Below are 25,424 nucleotides of genomic sequence, written 5' to 3' on the forward strand. Positions count from 1 at the left end.
TTCCTGGAATGTGTACTTTTGTTGGCTGTCTCATGATTTTTTTTATAAAGAAAGGCTATTTGCCCGGCTTTATTAAGAAAGCCAGTCATACAGCGTCATGGCGCAAGCTGGAGAGCCAGCAAGATTCAACGAACAACTGAAACAGCCAACAACCATCGATCACACCAACAACAGAAAACAAAGCCTCCCGAACGAGACACCAACTACCAAAGATCAACAAGCCGGAACCAACATGGCCGACTTGCGGTTCTTCTCCTCCTTCACGCACAGTTGCAGGACCTCCAACACCTAGCTACCATCTTCGACGTCGGCTCTCGACGTTTTTCATGGAGTAGAGTTTTCCAGCCAGTAAGAAACCCCAATGCCCTGAACACCACCTGCAAAGGAGAGGAGCAGATTCGTTGATTGAAAACAAAATCATGATTTGAAAGCGGTCGCTGCTTTTGGGAATGGGGTGAGCAAGCCATGATATATTTCCTAATGTCGGGTGAAAATTATTTGAAAATTAACAAAATATAACAAATCTAACAAAAATTGAGCATCTGTTAAATGATGGAAATCGGACGAGTGAAGCATGATGCTTCCACAATTGCACGAAGAGCTCGCAGGACCTTGCGTTAGAATTCCAATGACAGAAATCCTACGAACCGAGCACTCGACCGAGTAGGGCCGATTCCTCTAACTAAATCGCAAATTCCAATGCACCAACAAATATTCAGATCTGTTGGCAGACAGTTTCTCCCAGAAAACGAAGAAACGGGAATAATTAGGGCACAGCCAGACGTCGACCAAGATTCATAAAAACGCGACCTGCCAAAAAGAAAATAATTCCAAACCCCTGGCTCAGAAACCACGCAGCTGCTGCAGGGCACGTCCATGCTAGCGGCCCGGCACGGCAGAACGCCAAAGGGAGAGAGAGAGTGTGTGTAATGACAAACTTTGTCCACTTGTCTCACGGACGCATCGTGCTCGGCCAGCCACAACACCCCCCAAAACCAAAGGCCAAGCCCCCCAGCAAACCAACAAACAAACAAACAAACCGACCCCTTCCACGAACCATAAACCAAAGTCCCCACACAAATATCAGACAAAAAACCAAGCGAAACGAAATATGCAAAGCCCGAGAATAGATACCCCAAAAAAACAAAACAAAGAAACGAAAGGGAAGTGGAATCAGGCTACACGGGAAGAAGGACCCACGAAGGGCAAGGCAAGGCAAAGGTGCCCTTTGCGGCTGGGGTCAGTGCCACGCGCACGGCGCGAACAGCGACCGTGGGCTATCCGCGCCCTCATCGCCTCCCTCCGCCCAGGAAATCCACGGCGGCCAATCGCAGCGCGCCCTGCCCCGATCGCGATCCGCTTTTCCCACCCCCCCCGCCGGGAGAAACGCCCCTGCCCCACTTCGCCAACGTGGTTCCGGCTGCCGCCACAAAATCCCCCGCAACGCCTACTAGCCGCGCCTTTCGCTTGATCTCCACGGGGCACAGCCTCGCCGCTGGCAACAAACCTATACATTCCCGAGCTCCCACACTCTCCAGCTCGCTCCCTTGCCTCCTCTCCTCCTCTTGTGTTCCACAAGGAATACTCGACGACCACACTGCACTGCACACAGAGCAAGAGCAAGAGCCAAGAGCCGAGCCACACTCTGCGAGAAGAGCCTCTGCTGGAAGATAGATTTGCTGCTGCTCCATTTGTTAATTACACTACTCAAGTGGTGGTTTCTTTACTGGCCCGGCTCGGGCGCCGTGTGCGTCTCGTGAGTGCGCCTGTTTGTTTATTGCAAGTAGGGAATACAGATAGACATAGAAATCCTGCTAGATAAGACGATGTCGTCGTCCCTGGTGTCGGCGCCGTTCGCGCCGGCCGCCACGAGCCGGGCGCAGAGGAAGCGCCTGTCCGCGCCGCTGCATTCGTTCCTCCTCAGCCGCCGCAGCCACAACCAGCAGCAGCACGCGTCCGGAACGCGCCCGGGGACGATCCGGTGCGCGGTGGCCGGGAACGGGCTCTTCACCCAGACCAACCCGGACGTGCGCCGCGTGGTTCCCCCACGGGGCCTGCTGCCGCGCGTCAAGATCGTCTACGTCGTCCTGGAAGCTCAGTACCAGTCCTCGGTCACCGCCGCCGTGCAGAGCCTCAACGCCGACCCGCGCCGCGCCGCCGAGTTCGAGGTCTCCGGCTACCTCGTGGAAGAGCTCCGCGACGCGTCCACCTACGAATCCTTCAAGGAAGACCTCTCCGACGCCAACGTCTTCATCGGCTCGCTCATCTTCGTGGAAGAGCTGGCCGTCAAGGTCCGGGACGCCGTGGAGCGAGAGCGTGACCGGATGGACGCCGTGCTCGTGTTCCCGTCCATGCCGGAAGTCATGCGGCTCAACAAGCTGGGCTCCTTCAGCATGTCCCAGCTGGGCCAGTCCAAGAGCCCCTTCTTCCAGCTCTTCAAGCGCAACAAGAAGAACTCCGCCGGCTTCGCCGACAGCATGCTGAAACTTGTCCGGACGCTCCCCAAGGTGCTCAAGTACTTGCCCTCCGACAAGGCACAGGACGCCAGGCTTTACATCCTCAGCCTCCAGTTCTGGCTCGGCGGGTCCCCGGATAACCTGCAGAACTTCCTCAAGATGATCGCCGTGTCCTACGTGCCGGCGCTCAAGGGGAACCCTGGGATCACTTACGACGACCCTGTTCTTTTCCTCGACGCCGGCATCTGGCACCCGCTGGCGCCCACCATGTACGACGACGTCAAGGAGTACCTCAACTGGTACGGCACCCGCCGCGACGCCGACGAGCGGCTCAAGGACCCCGACGCGCCGATCATCGGCCTCGTGCTGCAGAGGAGCCACATTGTGACAGGAGATGATGGGCATTATGTGGCCGTGATCATGGAGCTTGAGGCGAGAGGTGCCAAGGTGATCCCGATCTTCGCCGGGGGGCTCGACTTCTCGGGCCCGACGGAGAAGTACCTTGTGGACTCGGTGACGAAGAAGCCGTTCGTCGACGCCGTGGTTTCGCTCACCGGGTTTGCGCTTGTCGGCGGGCCGGCTAGGCAGGACCACCCCAAGGCCATCGCCGCCCTGCAGAAGCTCGACGTGCCGTACATTGTGGCCTTGCCGCTCGTGTTCCAGACCACGGAGGAGTGGCTCAACAGCACGCTCGGGCTGCATCCGATCCAGGTGGCTCTGCAGGTGGCGCTCCCGGAGCTTGACGGCGGCATGGAGCCCATCGTCTTCGCCGGCCGCGACCCCAGATCAGGCAAGTTCCTCTCCGTTGGTTCTGGCCATTCATTCAGTTATCCCTTTCTCCGTTGATTTTGGGGCTGGCCAATGTGTTTTACTCCTACCTGGGGCTGAATTTTGAATTGGAATTGTTTCTGCTTGTGTTTGATGCAATGCAGGGAAATCGCATGCGTTGCACAAGAGGGTGGAGCAGCTCTGCACTAGAGCAGTCAGATGGGCGCAACTCAAGAGGAAAACCAAGGTACTACCTTCGTCGCTTCCCCATCCACATTAACAAGTTCGAATTTTATTATCATAACATTTCTGTGGATGACTGAATGTTCATCAAATGGATCACTCTCCATAGATGAAATTAGCGCTGTATGCTTTAATAAAATTCAGTCTCCTTATGAGTAGACAAACTCATTAAACATATAAGCTCAATTACTTCACTGTCATGCTGAAAAGTGGGACTGCTCTTTCAGTTTAGGAATTAAACCCTTCTATTAGTCTTGAAAAAATTGAATCCCCTCACGAAAAATAGAGAAACTCATCAGCATATGGGAACTACGCATTCAATTGATCAATTAACAAATTCAAGTCCCCTCGCTCAATTACTTCACTGTCTTGCCGAATATAAGATCTGCTAATTCAGTTGATCAATTACCAAGAGTGCTCCCTTTAGATGAACTGGCTTCACTAGTTCACTGTCTTCACTGAAAACTGTAACTTCTGACACAATTGATCAATCAATTAACAATAGTCCCTTAGCTCAACTGAATTCATCACTGTCTTACTGAAAACTGGAACTGCTCATTCAGTCAATCAATTAACGTTTTGATCTTGTGCCATCGAACAATATCTTGTACATATGGACACCACAAATAAATGATGAAAAGTCAAATTTCAGAACTATAATTATCATCACGCCAGGTTTAATCAGAAGTAGGTTGTGGTGCACAATACGAGGTTTAGCAAAGAAATGCCAACTGTCTGAATTTCTACTCCTGCAAACAGAAAATTATTTGAAGATCCTCAAACACCTGTACGAATAGGCTTAATGTACAAAGAAGATCCTAAAGTAATTACCTTGCTGATTTGCTTGTGTTTGCTGCAGGAGGACAAGAGGCTAGCCATCACCGTGTTCAGCTTCCCGCCGGACAAGGGCAACGTGGGCACGGCGGCATACCTGAACGTGTTCAGCTCCATCTACTCCGTGCTCCGGGACCTCAAGAAGGACGGCTATAACGTCGACGGCCTCCCTGAGACGCCGGAGGAGCTCATCGAGGAGGTGATCCACGACAAGGAGGCCCAGTTCAACAGCCCGAACCTCAACGTGGTGTACCGGATGAACGTCCGTGAGTACCAGGCCCTGACCCCTTACGCCTCCATGCTTGAGGAGAACTGGGGCAAGGCCCCCGGCCACCTCAACTCCGACGGCGAGAACCTCCTCGTCTACGGCAAGCAGTACGGCAACATCTTCATCGGCGTGCAGCCCACCTTTGGGTACGAAGGCGACCCGATGCGGCTCCTCTTCTCCAAGTCTGCCAGCCCGCACCACGGCTTCGCGGCGTACTACACCTATGTCGAGAAGATCTTCAAAGCCGACGCCGTCCTCCATTTCGGCACCCACGGGTCGCTGGAATTCATGCCGGGGAAGCAGGTGGGCATGAGCGATGCGTGCTACCCGGACAGCTTGATCGGCAACATCCCCAACATCTACTACTACGCGGCGAACAACCCGTCGGAGGCGACTGTTGCCAAGCGCCGGAGCTACGCCAACACCATCAGCTACCTGACGCCGCCGGCCGAGAACGCCGGGCTCTACAAGGGGCTCAAGCAGCTGTCGGAGCTCATCGCCTCCTACCAGTCCCTCAAGGACACCGGGCGCGGCAACCAGATTGTCAGCTCCATCATCAGCACGGCAAGGCAGTGCAACCTCGACAAGGACGTCGACTTGCCGGAGGAAGGCGAGGAGCTGCCGGCAAACGAGCGTGACCTCGTCGTCGGCAAGGTGTATGCCAAGATCATGGAGATCGAGTCGCGGCTGCTGCCGTGTGGGCTGCACGTGATCGGCGAGCCGCCAACTGCCGTCGAGGCCGTGGCCACGCTGGTCAACATCGCTGCCCTTGACCGGCCGGAGGAGAACATCTACGCCCTTCCCGGCATCCTCGCCGCCACGGTGGGGAGGACCATCGAGGACGTGTACAGGGGAAGCGACAAGGGGGTGCTGGATGACGTGGAGCTTCTGAAGCAGATCACCGAGGCCTCACGGGGCGCCGTCGGGGCCTTCGTCGAGAAGAGCACGAACAGCAAGGGGCAGGTTGTCGATGTCAGCAACAAGCTCAGCTCCATCCTCGGGTTCAGCCTCTCGGAGCCATGGGTGGAGTACCTGTCACAGACCAAGTTCATCAGGGCAGACAGGGAGAAGCTGAGGAACCTGTTTGGGTTCCTGGGCGAGTGCCTGAAGCTGATCGTGGCAGACAACGAGCTGGGAGCCTTGAAGCTTGCCCTGGATGGGAGCTACGTGGAGCCTGGCCCCGGCGGCGACCCGATCCGGAACCCCAAGGTCCTCCCCACGGGGAAGAACATCCATGCCCTCGACCCGCAGTCGATCCCCACCGCCGCCGCCATGAAGAGCGCCAAGATCGTGGTCGACCGGCTACTGGAGCGCCAGAAGGCCGACAATGGCGGCAAGTACCCGGAGACCATCGCGCTCGTGTTGTGGGGCACTGACAACATCAAGACCTATGGGGAGTCCCTGGCCCAGGTGATGTGGATGGTGGGCGTCCTCCCGGTCTCCGACGCCTTTGGCCGCGTCAACCGCGTGGAGCCCGTCAGCCTCGAGGAGCTCGGCCGGCCCCGCATCGACGTCGTCGTCAACTGCTCCGGCGTCTTCAGAGACCTCTTCATCAACCAGGTATGACTGAAATTGAACAATTCCTCTGCTCGATTCCTCTGAATTTTGGATCTGAAAGATTGAACACCTGGATGGGGATGCGATTGCAGATGAATCTGCTGGACCGGGCGGTGAAGCTGGTGGCGGAGCTGGACGAGCCGGCGGAGATGAACTTCGTGCGGAAGCACGCGCTGGAGCAGGCGGCGGAGCTGGGCGTGTCGGTGCGGGAGGCGGCGACGCGGGTCTTCTCCAACGCCTCCGGCTCCTACTCCTCCAACGTGAACCTGGCGGTGGAGAACGCGACGTGGACGGACGAGAAGCAGCTCCAGGACATGTACCTGAGCCGCAAGTCCTTCGCCTTCGACTCCGACGCGCCCGGCGTCGGCATGCTCGAGAAGCGCAAGACCTTCGAGCTCGCCCTCGCCACCGCCGACGCCACCTTCCAGAACCTCGACTCCTCCGAGATCTCGCTCACGGACGTCAGCCACTACTTCGATTCGGACCCCACAAAGCTCGTCCAGGGCCTCCGCAAGGATGGCCGCGCACCGGCGTCCTACATCGCCGACACGACGACGGCGAACGCGCAGGTGCGGACGCTGTCGGAGACGATGCGGCTGGACGCGAGGACCAAGCTGCTGAACCCTAGATGGTACGAAGGGATGATGAAGAGCGGGTACGAGGGGGTGAGGGAGATCGAGAAGCGGCTGACCAACACCGTCGGCTGGAGCGCCACCTCCGGTCAGGTGGACAACTGGGTCTACGAGGAGGCCAACACGACCTTCATCGAGGACGAGGAGATGCGGAAGCGGCTCATGGACACCAACCCAAACTCCTTCAGGAAGCTGCTGCAGACCTTCCTCGAGGCCAATGGCAGGGGGTACTGGGACACCTCCGAGGATAACCTGGAGAGGCTCAGGGAGCTCTACTCCGAGGTTGAAGACAAGATCGAAGGGATTGACCGCTGAGCTTTCTTTCAGCATTTGACCGACAGGAAGAGGAAATTCCTCTGTTTTGTTCAGTGGAAGCTTGTATAATTCTGTGATTTATATAAGAAGTTTGTAATGTGAAATACGGATGTTTAACAAGAGGGAGGGGGGGGGGGGGGGGGGTTGTGAATGTAAAAAAAATGGAAGCATGAGTACAAGTTCTTTCTTTGCAAATTTTGTTACATTTTGTCATACCAGTTTTTTATCTACACTACAGACACTTCTCTGAATCTTTATCAGGTTTTCCAATGTTGAAAGGGGTATATGTTTCTGCTCTATGATATTTGCAAAACAAAATAGTGCAGATAAGAACACGTTCGTGGACATCTCCACTTCCATTTGCCAACAAAGCGGATTAGCGTTTGGGGCTCTGGGCGCGCGCATTTTTATTTTTTTTGAGAAACCTGGACGCGCGCAGCTTAATTGGCTGCTGAACTGTTTGGGCCTTCTGACTAGACTCATGAAGCTCCGCCTGTTTGGGCCCATTTGGTGATAGGCTCCCCCTCAAAAAATAAATAAATTGGTGATAGGCTTACGATATGCAGTTTTGGTATCTCACAACATGGACCTCTGACGATGGAAAGCAACATAGTGCAGGCCCAACTCCTCAGGGAGAGAGAAATATTAACGGCTTTGGGCTTTACCAGTTTCTACTTTCAGCCCAGAGCCTCTTTTCCCTAAAAAACAAAAAAAAACTTCAAGCCTCTTTATTACTGGTCGGGCAACAACTCCGAATCTGACGAGAAAAAGATCGCTCCGCCGAAACACTACGGGAGTCGGAAGATGAGACCCGATCGGGCACCCATCGGGCAAGGAACTGAAGCCACGGCCGTCCCCTCTGTTTCTCAGGCGCGGCCACAGCTGGTCCCCTCTTTCGTTTTCCAGCCACAGCCGTTTGTTAGAAAAAGCTAATGAGACAGACTGCGAGAGAGAATGGTGGCAGCACCTAGGGCATAGTAGAGAGAACATCTGGCTACGAAAACATAAATTTGTTGACCCTTCTAACTCTTTGTTTTAACGGGTGAAGGTGAAGTGAGATAGTGGATAGAACTAAAAAAAAGTGATTTCGTCTCAAAACTCATTTGACCGGGTGATGTTATATAATTTTGAAAAGAAAGTGTATTGTTTTATTTTGAGAGACTAGAGTATAGAGACACAATCTTCGGAAGAAAACTTTTTAAAATGGATATTTGGTGATCGTTAAAGAAGAGCAAAAAGAGATTTTGATGCATATTTTTGAATGTATCATTTTATTTTGTTGTGCCGTTGCAACGCACGGTCATTTCAGCTATTAGAAAAAAAGACTTAAACCCCAAAGTGAGTTCTTTGTTTTTTTTGGTCTTGTAGGCAGAGCCTGCATGCTACGATAACTCAGTGCTCGCCAGCAAGGACGACACATTGCAAGAATCACATTTCCGTGCGGTAGCTTACGACCATGTAAAACATGGGCGTCGAAGCTAATCGGTCAGTGCCCCGTGCATTATTTCATAACAAGCTGGGTAGAAAATATGCGTGGTGACGTGCGCCTCCAAATCGACCCACGCAAATCGCATTGGCGCCCACTATACGCTGAGATCGACGGCGCTGTACGTACGTGCGTGGTGGCCGCGCTGCGCACTTGGCCGGCTGTTGCCCGTCTGACTGGCCACTGGGCTCATCTGTCTGCCGGATTCGCCCGGTCTGTGTTACATCCAAAGAGACCGGGATAAGGGCAACTCCAGCGGGGAGAATCATTTGGGCCGTTTCGGATTGAAATGGACAAAACGCGCCCCTCAACGGGGCGACTCATTTCCGCTGGCGTTCGGATTCCGGTCCGCCAAAACCTATTTTCATCTCAAATTTGGGTTGGAAATGGGTCAGGGCGGACAACACGTTTGCACTGCACTTGTCATTATTTTGCTCTTTTTACCTCATGTGGCCCGTATGTCTATGACCAATAAAGCGGACCAAATGGGTGATCTCGTTCGGAGCACTGGCAGATCCAAACGGAGAAAGTCTTTTGGCCTGTCCGGACCGCGACCCAAACGGACAAAAATGACCGCAAAACGGACAGAAAATGGGTCTCCCCGCTGAAGTTGCCCTAAAGATATAGGGGCAACTAGTCTAGAGGTGGACAGCTTTTTTGCACTGCGTTTGTCCTCTCTTTCCTCCCCCCGGCCCACATGTCTATGGCCAATAAAGCAGACCAAACGGGTGGCCTCGTTGGGGGGACCGGCAAATCCAAAGGGACAAAGGCCGGACAAAGGATTTTTTGTGTCCGACCTACGACCCATGCTGACCAAAACGACCACAAACAACGATCCGTTTGGATCGCCTGGCTAGAGTTGCCCTAAGGCTAGAGATTTATGGAAAAAAGTGTGGAAAAGTCATAACAGTAAAGGACACCAATAACGCGCGACCGTACGCGCGATTCGGTCGTCGCGCGATCGATGCAAGCGCGACCGTACGCGCTAAAAAGCCCAGTGCACGATCGTGCGCGCTAAAAAGCCCCAACGTGCGACCTTTGTTCTGTCTGGAGTTTGAAGCGAGACATTGGGCCGAGCGGGAGCCCACGAGCTAGATGGGCTTGCCCAAACAAATCTAAGAAAAAGCGAGTAGATGGAAGCTACGAGCCTACTGCAGCGCTGACAGATTCAAGAGGCCTTTTACTCCAACTCGACCACACACAAGAAAAAGATTGCCTAGATCCTCTTGTCTGTTTCTTCTCCATCTCGATCGCCCAGATCCAAAAACCCTTTTCTTATCCAAGTTACCCCCTTGATTGAAACCATTTTAGAAATCGTCTGAAAAGGGGTGGCAGCCATGGCGATCGGGCCAAAAATCCGATCACAAATTCCCAGGAAATTAAACGAAAAATCACACATAACCTGCAATCTACAACAAGAAGGTACACAATTAACCTTGCTAAACTTCAAAACTGACTTGGAGATTCAAAAAAGGGTGATGCTAGACAAAAATAGTATGAAACTAATCTTCACGGATTGAAGTTACCGTGACAAAGATTCTGAAATAACCATCCCTATAGCCATAAAGCTACCCATTATGAAATTCGTCCTTATAGATGAGAGTTACCATGCTAAATTTCTAAAATTACCATCCTTGTAGCCATGAATTACCCAGTATGGAACTCATCTTATAGGTTGAATTTGGCATGCCAAAAAATAGTAAAATTACCATGCCTACTAGTCTGAAATTACAAATGAGACTCTCTGCCTTCTAGATTGAACTTTCCATGCTAAATAGGTTCTAATTACCAAGTTGACTATTCTAAAATTACCAATGAGATACTCATCCTTCTAGATTAAAGTTGCCATGCTAAAGAGAATGAAATTATCAAGTATGCTATTCTCAAACTAACACTCATCACTCTAGATTGAAGTTGCCATGCTAAATAGATTTGAATTACCATGCCTACAGTGCTGAAACTACCAGCGAGACTCGTGGGAAAGTAGGTGTACAATTTTGAAACTACCATTGTGAAACTTATACTTACATGTAGAAGTTGCCATGATAGAAAATAGTCTGAAAATATCATACCTAGTAGGCTGAAAATACCATTTTACAAACCATATTATTCATAGGGGATATACACTAGACATAGAAAAGGGTTAGACAACTTACAGTTTTCCTCGAAGAAATGTATCACATCGCAAACAACAATACTAGTCACCAAAAGTATAAAAAGTATGTGCATATATCTGTCATTTAAAGTTGTAGTTTGAGTCGTTCATAGAAAATATTCAGAAATCATCGGTTCCTATTGGTAAAAAAACACAAAAAAAGTTAGTCAGGACTAAAGGAACCGTGTTAGCATGCAGAAAGTTGCCAGTGAAACCTAATTGAAATTGCCATGATATGTACATACTAAATAGCTGTGAAGTAAATAGTAAGTTATAATTCCATCAAGTTATTACTAATGCATTGTGACTGAAATAGCCATGTTATATGAAGACAAGTTGTTAAGCATTGGATAAAAAAGTTATCATGACTAAAATCATCAAATTGTCGGTGCATTGTGATCGGAACCCCTTGATATGTTATTATAATTTTATGTGTAGTAGTTAGTAAGTTGCCACTCCTAAATGTACAAAATTGTCAGTGTATTATGATCGGAATTGTCATGCAATGTGGAGATAAGTTTATGCACGTTAGACAATAAGGTACCAGCACTAAATGCACCAAGTGACCAGTCCTGTCTAATTGAAATTGCCATGTTATGTAAAGATAAGTTGATGTGCTAATGATAGAAAGTAATCATGCCTAAAAGCATCAAGTTGCCAATGTGCCAAGAAAATATCCAAAACTCCTTATCCAAAGCTAAGTTGTAAAATTGACAATAATGTGCCATCCCTTAATAAACGAAGTTACCAGTGCATAATAAATGAAATTGCCATGTTGTTTGAACCTAAGTTGTCGGTGCATTCTAATTGGAATAAACAACAAGTAAGCATGCGTACATGCAGCAAGTTGCCAATGCATTCTAATTGGAATTGCCATCTTCCAAAAACTTAATGATGCAGGTATGGGAATGGACCTGCAAGGCAGCAATCCGTTTGAAGGTGAAAGAATACACGCTAGACAGTACCGAAAACACGGAAACCCTCCTCATAACGCAATCCCTAAAATCAAACCAAGAACTGGTAAGTTCCGCCACAACAAGGGGCAGAAATAGACCTATCACCAACAAGTTGAAACCAGAAAAAAAAATTGAAACCTCCATGCTATACACCTAACCTAAGAGCTACTATGTAGGCTTAGATGACAAACCAGTCACCACACTATGTACACCAAAGTCCCCCCCCCCCCCACCACACACACACACATCCCTCCCACCCGATACAACATACACATTACAAACCATCACCCAATGAAGTTTCCATTAAGTTTGTACTATAGTTATCATGTTGTATACAACAAAGTAACCATATGATTTAGTCTATGCTACAAACTACCAACCCAAAAACTACCATGAAGGCTGCAGATCACATTTATATATACGCACCAAAATTACCACCTATTAAGTCACACAGTAGCAGACCATCACCCACATGAGTTGACATATAACTTGTATTATAGTCACCATGACTATATACCCAAGTTACCAAATTATGCAAACTATGCTTCAAGCTACCAACCCAAGAGCACCAAAGTTACCATCACAAAACTTCCAAAGTCACCAGGCAAAAGGTTGCTACTTGCTACCACCATAATACATTACAATCTAGCTAGCACTCTCTGAATGTGGCTTGCTTTTCATCTCACGGTTTCATGATTAGAAGAACATATAGAAGCCTATATCCAACATTTAGCACACTGACTTAGCACCCTCCTTGCCGACTAGCGTCTATTTTCACAGAAATTATGTATTTGCTCATAAATAAGCATATGTCAGTATTTTGCATATGCAACACAGAAGCTTCAAACCAAATTAAAGTAGGAAAAATTAATGGGGGCGTAGAGCACTAACAAGCTCAGATCGAATGAAGCAAACTCAGGTCTACAACAATTATGATTAGACCCAATTGTTTTACTCTCCAAACCACCAAAGCATCCGGCCTACTAGAATCACCACATCGGCAACCACTGGTGTGCCTCAACTCAACTTGAATTGACAAAACGGAATGGCACTAACACATCCTTCTAAATAGAATTGACAAAGCTGACAACCACCCACTCCTTCTCTCTAACCAAACCGACGATACATCACAAAACACGCATCCTCCTCCACGCCAACCATCTGTAGCTTCATTCTGCTCGAATTGATGAAGGGAGTGACCACTAGCACTTCAATTTCACTTGAATCGGTAAAGCAAATGACCACCCGTGTCCTGTCTCAGACCAAATCAACGAAACTCGACACGCATCAACAGTGTCTCCTCCTGCGCCTCAGAATGGATGGATGATGGATGGTGCCACCACCCCCATCTCCTCTAAGCTCTGAATCGCTGATGCACACACATCCCCTATCCCTCCAAACTCTGACCAGCAACAAGCCGCCCTCGAATCTAGAAACTACGACCACCCACAGAAAAATCATTGACATACCTTACAACTCCGGTCGCCTGGGTCACTCGGAGGGCGCAATCACGATTTCGCCGGTCGATAGAAAGGGCAGTGAACGAGCGCGGTGGTGCGCTTTGGCGGTCGCCGGAAGCATCAGCGCTCGAGCGCGGTGCCGGTCGCCGAAAGCGGCAGCGCGCGAGCCAGAAGCAGCGGCGCGCGAGGGCGGTGCCGGTCGCCGGAAGCGGCAGCGAGGGAGCGGGGTGGCCGTCGCCGAAAGCGGCAGCGAGCGAGTTCAGTGCTAGGTGGAGATGGTCGCCGGAAGAGGCAGTGAGCTAGTGCGGGCTGTATGGAGGCGTTGTGGGAGAGAGAGAGAGGAAATGGATGAGGTCGGCTGAGCTCAGCGTTGGGAAAGAATCAGACGGAATTTAAGACGTGCTTGTTACTCTTCGCATGGAACGGACTGGAAAAAATAAGGCGAGACCGACGAAGTAGAAGCGATCGCGCGAGACGTCGTAATAACGACCATCAGCTCATTAAGATTTAGGAACAGTAAAATGAAACAATATCCTTTTATGGATATTATAAAGAAAATGTACATGCACCCACATTTATAATCGTTAGCATCAAGTACAAATATCCAAGGACCTCGATCTATGTTAATGGATAACCAAAACGAGTTTGTTTTTAATCACGAGAGATAAAAAGTGAAGGTCATTTTCTTAGTGGAAAGGCGCGCGCCCAAAATGCTGACCAAGCTTTTTGTCCAAATCACGTGGTAATTATAGTTGCCTAATTGAGAACTAAACTAACCAAACTAATTCAGGATATATATAAGACCTGGATCGATCGAGCAGCGGCAGCAGATTGGCAGTGGCCAAAAGGCTCTTTCCACTCCCACTCAAGTGTGCTAACATATATACAAGGGCCAAAATCTGTTCGATGCGTTGCAGCTAAAAACACCGCGTTGATTTGATCTCTGTCTCTCTCTCGGTCCAAATCAACGCTTCTAGATGACAACGATTGATGTTAACTTATCAAGACTCGTCTCCATAGATTATCTCCCAAGTCGAACCAGGGGTTCCTTGTTCATGGAGTAGAAGCAACAGCTCGGGAGAAGATTATCTTCTCCTTCTTCTTTTGCTGATACGACGGGTCTTCTCAACTTTCAACGGTGGATCAATCAAAATCCACGTCTGCACACACCACTGTGATGGGTACCGACAAGACCACCACCTCCCAAGATTCCTCACGAAGTAATTTCTTGACAGTTTCAGTTCAGTTTCCCGGCACTGCACTGTATGATTGATCTAAGCGAACCAATCGATCATGCCGATTGAACGGAGAAAACCATTCCCATAATTTTTTGGGAGTGTCTATTTCTCAGTCGTCTAAGAATAGTTATTTCTCAGTCAACAGTCGTAGCCATCCAATCAAGATTTTCTTATTCATCGGGCCTACAATAATCTTACACAAATCTCAGTGATTGAATCAAAAGGTTGTTATTATCGATTGAGAAATAGTTATTTCTCAGTCGTCTAAGAAATAGCAAAAACCGTAATTTATCTAATAGAACTGTCAATCTCTTAATCTAATTGGCCGACGAAATATATCCAAGCAAGCTAGATCTTGCTAATACTTGCAATCTTCAACTTAATAAATACTCCCTTCCCTTTGGAGTAAGAGTAACACCGAATGCTCGGCAACAGAAGAAGATCCAAAATAACTTACAGTGAACAGTGCTCGAACCGTCTGAACATACCTGCCTGAATTTCCACCGTCGGATGCCGGCGTCGCTCGCCACCTTCAACCTGGACCGTCGCTTTTCTGAATCTGCTTCGTCCTGCTTCTGCTTGCACAACAGGAGTTTCAGATTTTAGAGCGTTCAGACATGTGCCTATCCAGTGGATGCATCTTGCATGGATTGATGGATAGATATGTGTTCTGTTCTGCCACCAACACCAATTGCAGCCTGTCATTTGTCCCACATCGAGTTTGATACTTACCTAAAGAATTAAGAAAACCGGGTTTGGTTTGGTAATAAGTACTAATACTCTGATTATTCATTCATTCCCGCCTTATAAATACAGGACCGATCCACACGGGCACCCCACCCCGGCCACCATCCATCCGTCTCCAGTCTCCATTGTGCTTGCGCTCCTGTGCTACCGGCCGATAGAACAGTGGCCGGTCGGCACGGGCACTCGCTGAGCACCGCCAGCAGCTAGAGCGCCATGAAGAGCGCCGCACTAGTGTCCTTGCTGCTTCTGCTGGCGCAATGCCTGGCGCTGAGCTCCGGCACGGCGCTCCGGCGGACGCGGCAGGGCGACTACCTGAACCGCCTCCACGGGTCACCGTCGTCCTCGTCGTGGCCAGAGTCGTCTTCCATGGCTGTTTCGAGCTCGAAGGCGGACAGGAAAGTTCCCTCGCCGTCTCCGGCAAAGGCGGCTGTGGGTAGCAAGGAGGCAGACCGCGTGGAGAAGCTGCCGGGGCAGCCTGCCGCGGCAGGAGACGGCGGCAGCGAGTTCGCGCAGTACGCCGGGTACGTCACGGTGGACGCGGCCGCGGGGCGCGCGCTCTTCTACTACCTCGCCGAGGCCATCGGCACCGGCAACGGCTCCTCGAATTCGAAGCCGCTGCTACTGTGGCTGAACGGCGGGCCCGGGTGCTCGTCGCTCGGGTACGGCGCCATGGAGGAGCTTGGCCCGTTCCGCGTCATGAGCGACGGCAAGACGCTCTACCGCAACCCCTACTCCTGGAACCACGGTATAAGTTCATTCATATATCCTCTCCGTGCTAACTCCATTGGGCAAACCATGTTTACAAGTGATCATCGGCCGGGGCCATGCTATAATTGGTGTGCATGCAGCGGCGAACGTGCTGTTCCTGGAGAGCCCGGCGGGGGTGGGGTACTCCTACTCCAACACGACGGCGGACTACAGCCGGTTCGGGGACAACAAGACGGCGGAGGACGCATACCTCTTCCTCGCAAACTGGATGGAGCGCTTTCCCGAGTACAAGGGCCGCGACTTCTACATCACCGGCGAGAGCTACGCCGGCCACTACGTGCCCCAGCTCGCACACCAGATCCTCCGCCACAAATCGCCCTCCATCAATCTCAAAGGCATCATGGTACGTATACATACATTTACAGTCATACTACCCATAAACGTCAAGCTCATGCCCATTAAGTCACACGCTGGACTGGATGGACTATTGTGCTGGACGACAATGACGACCAAGTGTCCAGCACTCCAGCCAGCTTTGGTTAATTAATTGGTACAGCAATGAGTCTTATTTGCGTGTGGATTGGGTTGGATTTTTTGAAGATTGGGAACGCGGTGATCAATGACTGGACGGACAGCAAGGGGATGTACGACTTCTTCTGGACCCACGCACTCATCTCCGACGACACGGCCGACGCCATCAACAAGAACTGCAACTTCACCGCCGCCGGCGCCGGCGCGGCCAGCAGCGACCTCTGCGACGAGGCCTCCGGCGAGGCCAACGAGAGCCTCCGGGACATCGACATCTACAACATCTACGCGCCCGTCTGCCAGTCCGACAAGCTCGTCTCGCCGCCCAACACTCCCTCGGTACGTACTAATTTCATCACTCACTCATTGATCCTCTCTGGTAGGAGGAGCAGTACAGTTGATAATGCTAGGGAAATTAAATTGGTTAAGCTTGGATTCTACGCTTGTTTGGGAGCAGATCGAGAGCTTTGATCCGTGCACGGATTATTACGTGGAGGCCTACCTCAACAACCCGGACGTGCAGAAGGCGCTCCACGCTAACGTCACCCGCCTCGACCACCCTTGGTCAGCCTGCAGGTACATCCACCGTGCACTTTCAGCTTATAGTTAATTGCCCTAGACAACTTCTTTTTTGCCATCACAAGAAAGATCCTACTAATTAATCACATTGCTAAAAGAAGACCGGAAATAAATTCAATCCACGGAGCTCAAGAAATTCCTAGTGATCGCGTATGAGCATATCGTGATTGAACGTTTGTTATACCCCACCATGGACAGCACACTCAGGATTAGCTAGTGTTGCCCATGATTTGAGCACAGAACAGCGTACGTGTGCCATCAAGCTGAAAATAGATTGATCGATCCGGTCACCAATTGGCCATCGACATGACGATGACATGCATTATTGCATTATTGGAAGAACACCTTTTTTCTTGGTGCTTCATCAATCACCCATCGATCAACTGCTAACCTGATTATCATTCCTTCAATTCGCTGCACAACCTGGAGGACAGGAGGAGGCAATCATTTGGATAAACCCTTACGTTAGCCGCACCACAATTAAACAGTTAATTAATGGCCTTTGCACGGAAAAGTGTTCATCTACCAACACTTTATTCTACTATCACGCATGCAGGAATCAAATATTCTATGCATCCTGGTTTTTCCCCTGACACCAACACCAGTATCATACTCCAGTTTAGGTGCATCACAACAAGAAAGCAGATGCAAACTTGTAAACAATGTGGTGGTTACTATATAACTCCTGTAAAGGTTGGTTGGTTGTTTGGTTGCTCAAACTTGTACCAATCACCAGCTGCCTTTCACGTGATGTAGATGCACACAGATTTTTCAATTAGTTAGCGTCCAAATTCCTGGAGATCAACATTTTGTTCGGGTTAATTAACAAGTGAGAAGATAGGTCATACGTGGTGCCAGTTCGTTCTGACTAATCTATATGCGTGTTCTCGAGGAAAGATATATACAGCCAAGATCTGGTGATAATGATATTATCGCCTGTATCTGCCTAGTTTTCCTATTCATGGCGTGATCCAATGCACACGGCGAACTGCATGTACCACCATATGTCCTTGGGTTCTTTAATTTGTGCATAACTGCATATACGCATAATACTATATACTCCACGTCTTGCACACCATGCGTGGAATAATGGTGGGTGATTTTTCTTCTACAATCTTGGGAGTCAGTCTATGATTAGTCGAGTTGCTAGTTTGCCCATGCTGCGAGGATTAATTGGCCCATGTGCAATCACATCCATCCATCTAGATCACATTGACAGATCAAGTTGTTTCCTTCAAACCATTGCGTAATTTGCAAAAATGTTCCATCTATTTTATTTTCAGTGACGTCTTGAGACGCTGGGTCGACAGCGCCTCAACGGTTTTGCCCATTATCCGGGAACTGATGAAAAACAACATCAAAGTCTGGGTGTACAGGTATGCGTGACACCATTTTTCATTTAGTCAATCACAGTTTCTGGACTGACAATCCAAATTAGGAGTGAACTGATCTGTGGCAAAGTAATCATGATATATCACTGACCTTTGCAGTGGAGACACCGACGGGAGAGTGCCGGTGACTTCCAGCAGATACTCTGTCAACCAACTCCAGCTACCTGTGGCTGAAAAATGGAGGCCATGGTTCAGCAGCACCAAGGTGATTTACCTACACTCAGCACTTCCCTGCCCTAACCTGTTCGCTGAAACATCAAACAAACAAACAAAAATCTGTAGCTAGCATGGATGGACACTCATAGTTTAACTGGTACAGAAAAGTATAGAAGCAGATGTAAACCAATAATAAATTCAAATAATTCAAAATCGTAAAATACTCGTACCATGATTACTGGTTTTCCTTACGACTCACAATTATGATGATCTGTTCAATCTTGTGAATTCAGGGTACTGGTGAGGTGGGTGGATACGTTGTGCAGTACAAGGGCGACCTCAGCTTGGTAACGGTGAGAGGAGCAGGCCATGAAGTTCCCAGCTACCAGCCACAGCGAGCGCTTGTGCTTGTCCAGAGTTTCCTCGCAGGCAAAACACTCCCTGACTGCAAAAAGTGCGAACAGGGTTAACAGATAGTAGTACCACAGCAGAATCACAGGTTGTATTATTCCCATTACTGTACCAATTTCACTTGGTACAAAAAAATTATCAGAATGAACTAAGTTAAAAAATATGCACTTAGCAGATCATGTAACTGCAGGTCAGCAAAATGCTTACATATAGAATCACAGAAATATGTCTGATGTAATTTATCATGTCAGAATATTTATGCCAAAATGGCATGTCGAAAAGCTGGTGCTCTCATGTGTTACATTGACCAGAGAATGAAATTTATATGTTGGTACCAAAGCACAGGATACTGTGAGAATTTGACCTCCATGTATTAAGAAGCGTCAAAGCAGTGCAACTTCAGAGATGGTGATGGCTAAGTCTCAGATATCTCAGTGACGTATTAGTAGAAACAGTAAATACAGAAATCTGCAGGAAATTCAGAACAGTATGCATGAATATACTTCTCGAGAAAGCCCATTGAATTTTATTTCTACACACAAATAGTACATTCGTTAAAAACGTAAATTGCTTTCACATTGCACAGACAATGAAAAACAGACAACTTTCTTCCTCGAATGTTCCAAACAATTCAGCTGTGCCTCCACGCACAACAGAACAACCAGTGGTAGCAGAATACAATGACTCGCTGATCCTTACAAGATCAGTGAAAAAAATGCACATAAATGCAATGGCAATTTTCTATCTTTGGATGGCCATAATGGTGGCAACATCACATTGTTTGATCTTGTACAAATCACAACAACGCACAAATGCTGTGAGATGAGCCAGCCTATGGTTCACTCCGATTCTTGTGCCTCTAAGTGGTTTGAAGTTGGAGAACCTGTCCCTGTTGATCCTTGCACCTTTTTGCAGACATAGACATAGTGAGAATCAGGATCCTCCGGAATAAAGCCATCAGGCAATCTACCACTTTCAGTCAGTGGGACAGGATCGAAGATAGATCTTTTCGCCTTTCCCTGGAACCCAGGTCTTGCTGCGATACATTAAAATACCGATGATGAAGTACATACAATGATACAAAAGTATAGAAATAAAATCCACTCTGCCAGAATTTGTGACAAATATCTGTTTTCATTTTTATCATTGCACAGTTCTGTATTGATCTTGTGCGTAAAAGAGTGAACAAGTACAATATTCTGATTTAAATGAAGTCAACTGCAGAAGTTAAAGCATGAATTCATATATAAGGTGGGGAAAACATATTCATGGGCAAGCAAACAAAAGTGTTGTTTTCATGAAGCAGGGAAACTTGTCACAATTGTGGACTGAACTTGAACATGTGTGCCATGCAAAAAAAAAGGAACGAACTGTCATAACGTACGCAGAATGTATAGTACAATTTTCCAATTGCATACTGGTTGGTTCAAATGAGGAACTCGCGCTGATGGATCACCATAAGTTATCTAGCAGTTGAGAAACCAAATTTGATCATTATAATCTATGGCAGGGAATAACAGAGTAAAACTGCACTAAGAAGAAACTTAAACTTATTCAAACTGCCTACCAACATAAAGACCCCTCCCGGTTTAAGAAGCCTACAATCAGAAGGTACCACTGGTTAGTCTGCAGGAATATTGAAATTTATGAGATATCTTGTTGCACGCAGGAATTTAAGTGATACTCCCTCCGTTCCTAAATACTTGTCGTGGTTTTAGTGCAAAGTTGCACTATTACCACGACAAGTATTTAGGAACGGAGGGAGTACTTCAATGGAGGTACAAGGTATTAAAAACCTGTCGACTTCCAGAACCATCCGAGCCGCGCTGAGAGGAGCCTCCACACCACACTATGGAAGTAGCAAGACCAAAATGTTGAAGTATGAAAACAAGGAAAAGACACGATGACACAACGTTACCTACTTACCATCAAAGAGTCCAAAGTACCTGTGATAAATGCACAAGTGGTGTCAAAGATGTGTGTCAACAGACTAAATACTTGCTAGAACACTTAGGAACTCATACCTTTGTCAATGGCACAATCAAATGATTCATCAGAAAATATACTCATATCCCTAACATCCATTTGCATGTCTGCAGATCATAAGGAAATCAACGGATGGCAAATTGCAGTTTTATTTACAAAAAAACAGTGAATTGTGAAAGGAAAACTGATTAAGGATACATTGCAGCTGTGGAATATCGAAGTACTTCTTTCTCATCATCTCAATTACAACTGAAGAAATGTCGATGTTCATTATGTCCGTGTAGCCATCAGCGACCATATCCTCTGATATAACTACAGAGAGCAGAGCACACGAAAAACATTTGAATTAGACAAGGAGTGTCATTACAAGAAAGAAGCAACTATTGATTCTCTTGAGCTTAGATTTAGATGTGCAACTTCAACTTTTATCATGAGCAACCGATCCAGGGTGCAAACACCCAACCCCTAGTGTGCGTGCATAACAGGGAACGGCATTTGATAGAACTGTATCAAGAATATCGTTATGCAACACAATAGGACACAACAGTCATGCAAGTAGTGAAAAATAGAAGCAGTGCATCTAGTATAAACCACAATACTGAGCCCAGAGCAACTTCGGGTTGCTGCAGAACATGCCCGGATCAAAGCTGGTTTGTGGTCGGGATAATCATACAGACTTCTTTTTACAGAATCTTATCAGACAGCCTGTGCTGATTCCAGATGTGTGCTTCTGCAGTCCCTTTGTGAAATCTTTCCAACTTTTTGGGCACTGTATCAGCCCTGTTAGGCCATCACAATTCACACTGACTGATGTTATGTGGCATCAACATCAAAACTCCTGTCAATTCACAGATGGCCTAACTGCAGCAACATACCGCCGTATCCTATTGGGAGCATGCATATCAGATGAAGGGCGGTGACCTACGTCAACAGTTGTACTGATGAAATGGCATTATCTGATTGCCACGATGATATAGAACAGACGCAGAAGGAATTGCAGCCAAATTACCACCTAGACGAGTAGGAGCTAAGCGCTACTATACTGAAAACAGCAATTTCCATCAGTATAGATGCTGACTTACCATGCCCTGTGCAAGCAACTAGTGCAAAAAGCAGAACATCACTCACTCGATCACTGTTATCTGCCCCCAATCACCCCAATTCAAAAATCAATCACAATCACAAAACCTAAAGAATAGGCGAAGAAAAAGAAGAGAAAAAGAAAGGAGATTTCTACTTCTGGCAAAGAAGAAGAGGTCACGAACACGCAGGCACTAGGACAACGAGCAGCGCACAGGTAACAACATGCCAGCTACAGCTACTCCTCCAGCTCGAGCACTGAGCGAGCGCAGTCTCCATGGAACGGGTAGCGGGAGGAGGAGGAGGAGGAGGAGAAGTGGGGGGGAGGCGGTTGGGGTCGTACGCGCGGAGCCGCAGCCGATCATGAGGAGGCGCGAGGCTGGCGGCGCGAAGAGGCGGACGAAGGGGCGCAGCGCGGCGTAGCGCTGGTACCAGTCGTAGGGAGCCCCGCCTTCCTCCACGTACCGCGCGTCCCAGTACCCGGCCTCCCCGTAGCTGAACACCGTGCCTCCACCGCTGCCGTCGCTGGTCCTGGCGGCCCCTTCCTCGTCCTCCTCCTCCGCCCCGCCGCGGGACGGCGACATCGGCGCCGCCGACGACGACGACATCCGCGGTCCGCCCGGGGAGGGAGGGAGGGGCGTTGTGGGGAGTGGAGGTGGATAGGGAAGGGAAGGGGGAAGAAGGTATTAGGTGGGCTGGGGAAGAGAGAGGAAGGGAGAGAGTGGGAGCAGCATCGGCATCGGTACCGGTGGCCGAGCTTGGGACCAGCCGCCACAGCACGTCGCCGTCGTCGCCACCCGAAGGCGCATTTTCTTTTTCTTTTCTTTTGCCCTTTTATTAGTACTACAGTACCGTATACTCCATTTGTATTCTGACTTTTCTGATGGTCTATTATTTTTCGATTTGGCTGTTTGTTTGCTGCGATTCTGTGGCTGAAAATCATCTTTCGCTCTCTCCCACTTTGGATTCAAATGGATTGGATGTATTCGTTAGAATCGGTGCAGTTCAGTCGTTCGTGCCTAGCAGTACTAGCTACCAGTCAATTATTTGTTTCTTTTTTGTCTTTGTCATATAAAACGGGTGGCCCGGCTTCTTAACAAAGCAAATGGAAGTTAGTTACACAAGCGAATTAAGCCAAGCTACCATTTCCCGCACAAAGAAAGAAAAATACTAATGTACATCCCATCCAAAAATCATCTTGGAATCAACTCGGCCTGTATAAGATTGTAAAAAATTATAGTAATGGATAAGTAAAATATTAAAACTTTTGAACATGATTTTATAGAGTTTGCAACATCTTAGGGGTTGGTTTTCACATGATCTTTTGCCGAACAAGCATGTCCAGCAACTTTCAAATCTTTTTTCAAAGATAACCAACTTCTAAAATCATCCGCATCTAACAGCTGGAACTGTTCAATGGTGTTTAGTCCAGAAACACGCACACCATATCGACAGTGGCACGATGTTCTTGTTCCATAGTACAATCTAATGATCTATTCCCTTCCTACACACCACTTACAGAGATCGGCTGGTTCAGCTACAGCTACAAACAGAGGCCACTACAAGTTTGGCATGACGGATGAGTGGGAGGAGTCGTCGTGCTCGGGCCTGTGGAGGTTGTGGAGGATGTAGAGCGAAGCGGAGGAGAGGAAGATGCAGACGGAGTAGCTGAGCAGGTCGAGCCCCGTGGCGATCTTCACCATCTTGCTCCGCTCGAACATCTTCACCAGCAGGATCATCACGATCACGTGCCCCACCTTCGTCTTCAGCTCGTCCAGCGACGTGATCTTCATCCACTTGGGCCGCTCCTGCACCCACCCAACAGTTCATTCAGTTCCAGGTTTCTAATTACTTCCTCTGATTCATAATAAGTGTCGCGGGCCGCTCCTGCACCCACCCAACAGTTCATTCAGTTCCAGGTTTCTAATTACTTCCTCTGATTCATAATAAGTGTCGCCGATCTAAGTACAAGTCTGAACTTATAGTAGAACTTGTTGAATCACCTTGAGAGCGAACATCCCGAAGAGGGATGATCCCTGCAGGGCGCGGTCGGATTCGGAGGGCGCGTCGGTGGGGGCGTTGCTGATGAACAGCCCGTAGAGGCCCATCCCGAATATCAGCATCACGGTGCCGGCAAGATACACATCTGCATATGCATGGCAACGGCCAAGTACCCAAAAAAGCACCATCAGATTCTTCAGAGAAATCTTAGGAAGTGACACTCGATCGTTCTACATCATATTTTATCAGAACGGATCGATCGGAACATGTAGATGATGAATGTGAGCCAGCACTCACCGATGGCTTCGACCACTTTGAGCACCATCTGGCCCGTGTGGACGCCCTTGACGCAGCTGTTCCAGTAGACGCTGTACGCCTCTTTGATGTACACACAGCCCTGTTCACCAACATACACAGTACATGACGCTTGAATTAGACCCTTTCGGATTATTCACGCTGCCCAGTACTCTCTCCTTTCCATAAAAATTGGCGCGGCTTTGAAATGGCTCTACTTCAAATTGACAATCTTTATGAAACGCATGGAGTAATTGTTTTGTCTGTATCTGAATCCTGAGGAGCCGCAGAGCTAGATGGATTCAGAGAGGAGAACTTACGTTGAGGAAGCAGAGGAGGGAGCCCATCAGCGACCCGGCCACGGCGAGCAGAGCCAGGAACCGGAAATCGAAGATGATCTGCGCCGACAACAACGGTAACCGATAAGCGGTTGATAATTAATCTAGGATTAACCGTATCGATCGATCCAGGTGATCGTTCGTTACCCTCTCGACGGTGGTCTCGATGGCGGTGGACCTGCTGGCGGTGCCGCCGGAGACGGCGCCGTTGGTCCCGCCGTACTCGCGCGCCTTGCCCGCGGACGCGTCGTGGTCCGAGCCGCCGTGCACCGCGGTGGCCGCGCCCGCGCCTTCGCCGGACGCCGTCGCGGCGGCCGCCACGAACCGGCGCCGGGCCGTCGCCTCCGCCCGCCGGAACGCCGGAGCGGCGAAGGCGCGGAGAGGAGCGAGGCGGCAGCCGTGCTGCAGCAGCAGGAGAGCCATCGCTCCCGCACGCGCTCTGCTGGGACGTCGCTCGCCGGCGGTGCGGCCGTGCGGGCACGCTTGTACTATGTGCGCGCGTGTGTGGCTGGCTGTCCTCAGGCTGGGCGCCGGCTGTGTTTTTTCGAGTGGAGTGGAGTGGAGCGGCTTCGGAGTTCGGACGATGAGAGGAGAAGAGAGAGTTTGGGTGGCCCGCGTGGAGCACGGGACGCGCGGCGACAAGATCTGAGGGCCCGGCCGGGGTCGGCATCAGCGAATCAACGGCCCAGAACTGGGATCAGCTGGATGCTGGATATATTGGAGAACTCGTATGCCTCATGCGTGTCTGATCTCTGATGCTACGATTAACCCAGAGATAAGTCCACGCTACAACTCTAGACTAACTGCAAAGTTTAAATTACCTCCCAAACTCCAATA

The 25,424-nt window shown here is 49.2% G+C and overlaps 4 protein-coding genes and 3 long non-coding RNA genes across 7 annotated transcripts; 2 read left to right on the forward strand and 5 right to left on the reverse strand.

Annotated features, from left to right (window-relative positions):
- Positions 1–1,398, reverse strand: LOC112269743. The gene is made up of 2 exons (XR_002961682.1): positions 612–1,398; positions 1–377 (listed from the first exon to the last, which is right to left on the reverse strand). It is a non-coding gene; the product is annotated as an uncharacterized LOC112269743 (long non-coding RNA).
- Positions 1,399–1,521: 123 nt separating this feature from the next.
- Positions 1,522–7,177, forward strand: LOC100831513 (magnesium-chelatase subunit ChlH, chloroplastic). Its single transcript, XM_010236290.3, has 4 exons — positions 1,522–3,246; positions 3,389–3,471; positions 4,327–6,129; positions 6,219–7,177. The coding sequence occupies exons 1-4, from the start codon at positions 1,827–1,829 to the stop codon at positions 7,071–7,073; spliced, it is 4,161 nt and encodes a 1,386-aa protein (XP_010234592.1). The 5' UTR covers positions 1,522–1,826; the 3' UTR covers positions 7,074–7,177.
- Positions 4,003–4,441, reverse strand: LOC106865734. The gene is made up of 2 exons (XR_001405045.2): positions 4,299–4,441; positions 4,003–4,216 (listed from the first exon to the last, which is right to left on the reverse strand). It is a non-coding gene; the product is annotated as an uncharacterized LOC106865734 (long non-coding RNA).
- Positions 7,178–13,903: 6,726 nt separating the features above from the next.
- LOC112269721 lies at positions 13,904–14,985 on the reverse strand. Its single transcript, XR_002961638.1, has 2 exons — positions 14,857–14,985; positions 13,904–14,551 (listed from the first exon to the last, which is right to left on the reverse strand). It is a non-coding gene; the product is annotated as an uncharacterized LOC112269721 (long non-coding RNA).
- Positions 14,986–15,184: 199 nt separating this feature from the next.
- LOC100830060 (serine carboxypeptidase II-3) lies at positions 15,185–19,227 on the forward strand. Its single transcript, XM_003559816.4, has 7 exons — positions 15,185–15,860; positions 15,964–16,226; positions 16,424–16,690; positions 16,809–16,927; positions 18,214–18,306; positions 18,421–18,526; positions 18,771–19,227. Exons 1-7 carry the CDS (start codon positions 15,329–15,331, stop codon positions 18,945–18,947), a joined length of 1,557 nt encoding a protein of 518 aa, XP_003559864.1. The 5' UTR covers positions 15,185–15,328; the 3' UTR covers positions 18,948–19,227.
- A 164-nt stretch (positions 19,228–19,391) lies between these two features.
- Positions 19,392–22,713, reverse strand: LOC100832111 (EEF1A lysine methyltransferase 4). The gene is made up of 8 exons (XM_003562493.4): positions 22,298–22,713; positions 21,073–21,186; positions 20,913–20,981; positions 20,815–20,834; positions 20,685–20,737; positions 20,456–20,486; positions 20,273–20,354; positions 19,392–19,924 (listed from the first exon to the last, which is right to left on the reverse strand). The coding sequence occupies exons 1-8, from the start codon at positions 22,560–22,562 to the stop codon at positions 19,728–19,730; spliced, it is 831 nt and encodes a 276-aa protein (XP_003562541.1). The 5' UTR covers positions 22,563–22,713; the 3' UTR covers positions 19,392–19,727.
- Positions 22,714–23,335: 622 nt separating this feature from the next.
- LOC100832418 lies at positions 23,336–25,175 on the reverse strand. The gene is made up of 5 exons (XM_003562494.4): positions 24,735–25,175; positions 24,570–24,647; positions 24,253–24,352; positions 23,958–24,100; positions 23,336–23,762 (listed from the first exon to the last, which is right to left on the reverse strand). Exons 1-5 carry the CDS (start codon positions 25,008–25,010, stop codon positions 23,514–23,516), a joined length of 846 nt encoding a protein of 281 aa, XP_003562542.1. The 5' UTR covers positions 25,011–25,175; the 3' UTR covers positions 23,336–23,513.
- Positions 25,176–25,424: the final 249 nt, after the last annotated feature.

This window comes from Brachypodium distachyon, chromosome 1, assembly GCF_000005505.3.
Source record: "Brachypodium distachyon strain Bd21 chromosome 1, Brachypodium_distachyon_v3.0, whole genome shotgun sequence".
NCBI classification, from domain to species: domain Eukaryota; kingdom Viridiplantae; phylum Streptophyta; class Magnoliopsida; order Poales; family Poaceae; genus Brachypodium; species Brachypodium distachyon.